Below are 7,785 nucleotides of genomic sequence, written 5' to 3'. Positions count from 1 at the left end.
ATTCGCAAAGAGATAGTGAAAGGAATATTGCTGGTGACAGCTTTGATTTTGCCCAGGAAAAAATAGATCAAACATACTCAAATGATGAGAGCAGGAGAAGTTTATTTACGTGGGCTGTAAAGATGAATGTTCTAACTGAAAAAAAAGTTGCTCAAGTCTGAAATACCTGCTGTGGGAGCAGAAGAGGCTTCCCGATGTAGACACGGTTGTGCCTGGAGCAAGCAGATGAGCGAGGTGTTCTTGCAGAGCTTCTTCATGCTCCATGTCAGTATTTCAGTGGAAATCTTTCTGCATGGATGGATAAACATAATAGAACTGTGGAAAGCTTTGGGCTAAATTTTAAGATGTTAGCAAGAAAGTCGCCGTACTGTCCCTACTGTGACAGGTGTATAGTATCATGTTGAAACTGACCCCATTCCACAAAAATTATCCCTTACTGTCTATTTGAAAATACATATGTGGAATGATATTGTAACTTGATAGCAATTCTTATATTTAGGGACAGAAGCAGAGCTTTTAGCACAGGGAACTTGATTCTGACAATGTTCATGACAAAGTCACCTTAATAATTTGATAGGTCTAGGTAAATATAATATGTGTAAGAGGATGAAACTATAAATAAAAGTAATAAATAACTAATTTATGAGTGCTCTCATGGTTCTGAAATGCAAATTAATTCTTAGAACAGTGTATAGACCAACTGTTCATCCAAGAAGTGGGAGAAAAACATTCTACAAAACTGTTCTCAGGAGGGATATATGAGTCTTTTTAGTAAATATGCCTAATGATTCTTTCTGAACTCCTGGCATAAATCATAGCAAATTGAGTTATGCAGTAACTTCTTGAGATGGCATAATAAAATTCCTACTAAAAAAATCTCAGACTATGTATATAGTATGCTGTCATAACAGACAGATTTAAGGCCTTGTATTAAGGTTAAAAGTAGTTTAAGTTTTGTTTTCATTTAAAAATTAAATATTATTTTCCTCATTCTATTTCAGATTAGTAGTTGAAGGTTTACTTAATCCCAACAGTCCATTAGTAATTAATCCCAGCAGTGGGATGTTTTCGTAGTTCACTCACTTTGTCTCCCTGAATAATGAAAACAGCAATTTGGAAGTTAAGTAATAGGAACTAGAATCTATATGGGACTTTATAGCTGCAAAGTATTGTAGTATGGTGCAGTAAGGTATCATTTTTCACTGGATTTTACAGGTGAGAAAAATAGAGCATAGAATTATAAGGAAATCCAAAGTTACAGTGCTTCACCTTCTGACCACGCTGCTTCTTCTCTAACACCTTTTCAAGCATTTGGATTTCTGTATTCCGGACAAGGTGGGCTATTTTACATGTGTTAAGATTCTCAGTGGAGTTTTAGGATTGCAGCTGGCTACAGAAAAAAAAAAAAGCAGCAGCAGCAAGAATTGGAAAAAGAAGAGAAAGTGTTCGGAGATTCTAAAAAGAATGGGAAAACTGGAGACCTCTCAAAGGCTCTGCTGCTGGGAAGGACACTCTGCCCTGAGGAGGGTCTGGTGGAGGCCAAAGGCACCTCCTCCTTTTCCCATTCCCTACCCATCTCCAGACTCCCAGCAGCTCCAAAATGATTTCCAGGGTATCCAGTGTTGTCTACAGTATGAGTTTCCCTCAGAGCTTACATTATTTCCAGAGGGTGACTTGAGAAATGAATAAAATACAAAATAGCATATATTTAATTTGCAGTTCAGATAACAGTGTTTGTTTTCAATTCAAGTAATATCACACAGTTGGCCAACTTGAGAAAAACAGATGGGTGGCTATCTTTATTTTTCTAAATATTTTCTGAAAGTTAAGACATGTTCATAGCAGGGGTTCTGTAAAGTAATCTGCTCTCTAAGTGAAGCTGTGCATTTTGTGTGTGTGTGTGTGTGTGTGTGTGTGTGTGTGTGAGAGAGAGAGAGAGAGAGAGAGAGAGGGAGAAAGGGAGGGAGAGAGAGAAAGAAAGGGAGGGAGAGAGAGAGAGAAAGAGAGAAAGGAAGGTTATCTATTTCTTCTAAAATGCCTTAATGAATGGGGAAAGATATGGTTAGGTTACAAAGTACAGCAACATTTGTTTTGAGCATCATTATCTGGGGATTTTTGTGCTTTTCTTCCTCCTTTGGCTTATCTCTTTTCCCTTTTCACAGCTCAAACTTACACAAACTGTGTCGTTCATTGTAATGATAAAGCAAGTACTGTTAGCTTTCATTCTTGTCCTTGGATGTTAAACTGACAGCTTAGCACCTCCATTACTTTTTATCAGTGAGTCACTGGCCTTGCCAGCACTCAAGATAAGAAAGTCCCACACTTGCCAGGGAAAGAAAAAAGACCAGGAAAACTGAAAAGAGCACTGGGGTTGGGTTATGCTAAACCACAAAATGGGCAGTAGGAGACCCTTTTGAAAATGGATGAGACTTGCCATTCACTGAGACACAGCTGGAAACTGATGTGATCTCAGCAATTTCCAATGGAAAGCCAACTTTCAACTACTTGGTTAACCGGTGTAAACCTCTGAAGTAGAGAAATCCACCATCTTATCTCATTTTATTTCAAATGTTAAAAGACCTCTGGTCAAAATAATTTGACTTTCTCATACTAAAGCTTTATTCATAAGATACTAGCCACAAAAACTGAGATTCATCATTTGATAGCACTGTGTCCTGTGTGTGTGTGTGTGTGTGTGTGTGTGTGTGTGTGTACAAGAAAATGACATCATAAGAGTATCAGATAATTCAGTGATACAGTAATCCTGTTTCTGGGTCACTGTTATTCACTGATAAATTTTAGGAGATTAAACAGAATTTTATGTACTTCTTTTTCCTCTATTACAAACTATCTTTGCTGGCACTCTTCCTTCATGCCTATTTTCTGTATATTATAAAGGAATCGGAGCAGAGCTGTGAGGGACCTCAAAAGATATTAGTTCTCATCTGCCTAGGTGGATACCCATTGAAAGTTCTCTCTGCTCTGTGGTTCAGGAAGGATTTGAGAAATCTGGTAAAACATCACATTGATTTAAAGTTTTGACCAGGCAGGTGGCTCATACCTGTAATTCCAGCACTTTGGGATGCCTAGGTGGGTGGATGGATTTCTTGAGCCCAGGAGTTCGAGACCAGACCAGTGTACAACATGGTTAACTCCAGCTATAAAAAAAAATACAAAAATTAGCTGGGTGTGGTGTCATGCACCTGAGGTCCCAGCTACTCAGAAGGCTGAGGTGGGAGGATCACCTGAGCCCAGGAGGTTGAGGCTGCAGTGAGCCAAGATCCCACCATTGCACTTCGGCCTGGGTAATGAAGTAAGACCCTGTCTCAAAAAAAAAAATAAATAAATAAATAAACCTTTCATGTAGGACTAGTTCCCCTTTTGTATTGGCATGTGGTTAAGCACATACTGAAATGGAGAATAGTGAGTTTTAATGTGTGCTGCATTCTTTCCATGTCATCCTCTTTTACTCTCTCAACTATCACATAAAGTTCTGAGTAAGTGTAAGCCACACCCATAAAGCTTCCTTTGTCGATTGATTCCCAAATACAACTAAAGTGAAACAAGATCTTACTTGCAAAGTTGTCTAAAGAAATGTAGATATTTATAATCCCCTCCTCCCATATTTACAATTATCTTATCCTCATCTAATTGGATAGCATTGTTTTAGTGATTACCTTTAAAGAATCTTTCTCAAACTTCATATTCATTATTATAGAAATGAAAGCTATTTTCTTGTTGCACTTGTATTTATTTAGTTTACACAATATTTAATTATGTAAATTAATAATAGATATAAACAAGTCTGGAACTACACCTGACAGGTCGGAGCAGACATGTAAAGGCTGTTCTAGGGAGAGGCTGGTAGTTTCTAGATTTCAGCTGGTCATAGGATCAGTCAGTAGGTTGTACAGAGAGAACAGAGTGACTGCTAATCCAGTGAGCTGATAAAATGGAAGCTAGCCAAACAAGACAGTTTTTTAATTGTATTCCCAATTTACAGACTGAGAAACTGGGATACTGAAAACTTAAGTAATTTAACTTCACAATAGCTGGTAAAACCCTTAAAGGCTATAAGGGATTTGTGGTTATGGGAAAATTCTAAGTATTATCTAGGGGTTGGAGTGAAAATGGTCTATTAAATTCCAGCCAATATTGATGTGCTAGGAGTACACTGGAGGGATAGATAGTTAAACAGGACTCAGGGAAGTGTTTGCCAAAGGAGGAACGCCTAAATTAAAGGGCAGATCAACGAGGCAGAAGAGGAGCAGAGAATGATTTGGACAGAAGAAACATTTGCAAGAGGGTTGAAGGCAAGAGCACAGCTGGGAGGAGAATTGCAAGTAGCTCCTAGAGTAGGAGGAAAATGATGAAAGACAATGAATTCAAGAGGTAAGTAGAGGCTCAACACCAAAAACAAATAAAAAAAACAAAAAATGCTGTAAAGAATTTTAACTTTAAAGACTTTGAACTGTATTCTCAAGACATTAGGAATCCATGAAGAGAATTGGTCAGTTGAGTCACAGGCTCAGATTTGACCTTCAGAGATGTCACTTGACTGTATTGTGGAGAAAGTAGTAGAATGCTGGTTAGGTGGCAAGAGCTGCTGGTGGTCTGGATTTGCATAATTTCTATGGAGAGAAGATACATTTAGGAGCTAGCTTCAACAGGACTTGCTAATTGATTGAATGTGGTGTGGTCGGGGTGGGGAGAATGAAGTAATGTTAAGATGACTTTCAGGTTTCTGGGGCAGTCATCTGGATGGAGGGAGGTATTCATTCTTTAAGATAGTGAATTCAGGAGGAAAGTAGTCAGTTTCAAGGGTGGTGAAATTTAATTCTAGGCATGTTACATTTGAACATCCAATTTTTAATGATCTGTGGTTAGTCACACATATGGATTTCAAATTTAGGAGAAAGACCTGGGCTGGAAATATAGATGTTGTATATGTCAGCATGTAAATGTAAAAGGAATTCATGGAAAAAGATGAAGTGATACAAGGAGACTAAAGAATGAGAAAAGGAAATGAGCCAAAACTCCCCAAAATGGTAGCACATTTATATCCCTGTCATGTGTCTCATGTCTCAAGAGCAAGCCCCATACTGATGCCACCATGCTTATGCATAACGGCATGTATATAACGGAATCTTTCTTCTTTTTAAAAACTTCAATGAACTACACCTAATTTTCCTTGTATGAAATAGATGGGAGGGCTGGGCACAGTGGTTCATGCCTGTAGTCCCAACATTTTGGGAGGCCAGGGCGGGTGGATCGCCTGAGGTCAGGAGTTTGAGACGAGCTGGCCAACATGGTGAAACCCTGTCTCTACTAAAAACACACACACACACACACACACAAATTAGCAGGCGTGGTGGTGGGCACCTGTAATCCTAGTTACTCAGGAGGTTGAGGCAGGATAATCACTTCAATCCAGAAGGTGGAGGTTGCAGTGAGCCGAGATCTCGTCACAGCACTCCATTCCAGCCTGGGCAACAGAGGGAAACTCCTTATCAAAAAAAAAAAAAAAAAAAAAATGGATTGGGGATACTGAGCTGGAAAATCCTTACCATGACTGTAGTGTTTCTTGTCCACGTCTAAGCAGGCAAAATCATAAATTCAAAACCAAGATGCCATCATTATAGATATTTTCTAATTATACATCATCCAAAAAGGTAATGGGGTTGATGCTAATGGTAGCTGGAAATAAGATAGGGTACCATATCTAAAATAGGGTGTGTCAACTTCAAAGTGAGTCTTTTTCCTCCCCCATGAATGGGAGTGATTAGCTACAGTGAAAACCAATGGGCATTAGAGTCAGGGTTAAAGTCTCAACTCCACAAGCTATCTCCACTCCCCAATCATGAGCAGTTTACGTAACTCCAAGGACAGGCATGCTTGGGCAGATAGTATACAATAAACAATGTACAGAAGTGAAAACTTACTTTAAGCTTCCAGGGTTTCTTTTTTGGTTGGTTTGTGTTTTTCGTTTTGCTTTGTTTTTACTTTTTATATTATATTATTTTATTTTTTGCAACACACACATTAGTTACTTCTCTAGGACTATTTCTCTACCCAAAAGAGGAAGGCCCCTTAGTACATGATCTCTGGGGTCTCCATCAGTTTCAACCTACTGTGGCCCTGATCACCTGTAAGTTAAGGAACTAACTTCATTGCGAAGTCCTGTAGCCTGAATCCAGCCCCAAAACATCCACTGCCCTAGTTGAGGAGGCAGGGAAGTACTTTTACCCTGGTAGCATTCTCAATCAAGATGTGTCATTACTCAAAGCGCAAGTGGACCAAGGTGCATATACTAATTCTTCCTCCAAGGTCTTAGTTTTCATTTTACTTTGAAATGTCACTGTGACTACTTTTATTATTCCCATTACCTGGAATGTTTGACTGCCAGCGCGGTCTATTAGAAGGTCATTCCCCATCCCCCACCCCGCCCAGCTTTATCCAGTGCACGAAGGCTGGCTATTTGTAACTCAATACACTTTCCAAAACTACGAGTTTTACGTTTTATTATTGTTTTACTTTTGAAGCCAGCATTAACGTTAAAAGAACTGTTTTCATTTAAACCACCGTTTCAACTGTGGATGGTAGGATAATTTATCAGTTTCTTTAATTTGGAATTGAAAGGTTTCCTGAAAACACTGTTAATTAAACTTTACTTCCCTGAAGTTCTCCTAAATATCTCCAACTCCAAGAGCTAGCCTAGTATTTGCTCACTCCCTTTTGCCTTTCAACTCCATTTGATATATGTTTCCCAAGACGTAGTGGAGTCTTCTGGCTGGAGAGGCTGGAAAATATAACTCCGAATTTCCTACAATCTCAGCTCCACTTTCTCCCGCGCGCCGGCCCCGGGTTGGAGCCGTGTTGTTGTCACGTGGCCACGGGGACGCCCGCAGCCGGCCGGCCAATGGGCGCGCGCCGGCCTCTCCCAGCCCCGCCTCGCTACTCCGCCGCGCGGGGACTTCGCGCCGCGCCGCTGGGTGGAGGCGAGAAAGTTTCTTTAGCTGGCTAGAAGGGGCTTCTGCGAGCCGACGCTGCTCAGGCTGCAACTCTGTCGCAGTTGGCAGTTCTTTTCAGTTTACCTCCTGCTGCCTGGAGGCATGAAAGGGCTTCGCCACCGGGAGTAAAAGGAGTTGACCCGCCAGCGCGAGGGCGGGCGTGCACCCGCGGCTGGAAGTTTGTGCGGGGCCCCGAGCGCGCGCCGGCTGGGAGGAGCGGGCCGAGACCGAGACCAAGGCCGCTGGACCACGATGAGCGCGCCGAACCTCCGTGCGCGCGCGGCGGCGTTGGGGCTGCTGTTGTGCGCGGTGCTGGGGCGTGCGGGCCGGGCGGACAGCGGCGGCCGCGGGGCACTCGGGCACCCCTCCGGGATAGCCGCCGAGCGCCAGTGCCCCGCTCCCTGCCGCTGCCTCGGGGACCTGCTGGACTGCAGTCGCCAGCGGCTAGCGCGTCTTCCTGAGCCGCTCCCGCCCTGGGTAGCTCGGCTGTAAGTATTAGTTCTGCGGGCGGAGGGGGCCGGGCCGCTGGAGATTCTGGATAACTGGATCCAGAGAGGGCCTGGTTGCTCGGGGTTCGGCGTGCATAGCCTTTTTTTTTTTTTTTTCCGGGTAGCTCCTTCTGGCCCAGACTGCGATGGGCGCCCGTGGGCGTGGTAAAACAACTGTCCGGGCCTCAGTTTCCCTCCCACGTGCTTTGCGTGTTCTTGGCGCGTCCTAACTGGCTGCAGGTAGGCTCGGGGTGGGGGTAACTGACTACGCCAGAGGCCGGGGATGA

The 7,785-nt window shown here is 42.5% G+C and overlaps 1 protein-coding gene across 2 annotated transcripts in view; it reads left to right on the top strand.

Annotated features, from left to right (window-relative positions):
* The first annotated feature begins 7,011 nt into the window (after nt 1-7,011).
* The window catches only part of LRIG3 (leucine rich repeats and immunoglobulin like domains 3), a 47,030-nt gene continuing 46,256 nt past the window's right edge, over nt 7,012-7,785 (top strand). Inside the window, exon 1 of one of the 2 annotated variants that reach the window (XM_012469791.2) lies at nt 7,012-7,498. In XM_012469791.2, coding sequence (XP_012325214.2) covers nt 7,263-7,498 — 236 coding nt within the window. In that variant the 5' untranslated portion in view covers nt 7,012-7,262. Of the gene's footprint in view, nt 7,499-7,725; nt 7,739-7,785 lie in introns of those variants that run through there. The other variant, XM_012469792.2, reaches the window with a different exon arrangement.

Source organism: Aotus nancymaae, unplaced genomic scaffold (assembly GCF_030222135.1).
Source record: "Aotus nancymaae isolate 86718 unplaced genomic scaffold, 86718_ANA_hifiasm-v0.15.2.pri h1tg000016l, whole genome shotgun sequence".
In the NCBI taxonomy this organism is placed as follows: domain Eukaryota; kingdom Metazoa; phylum Chordata; class Mammalia; order Primates; family Aotidae; genus Aotus; species Aotus nancymaae.
The sequence above is the reverse complement of the archived record's forward strand: the minus strand, read 5'-3'. Positions and strand labels throughout refer to the sequence as shown.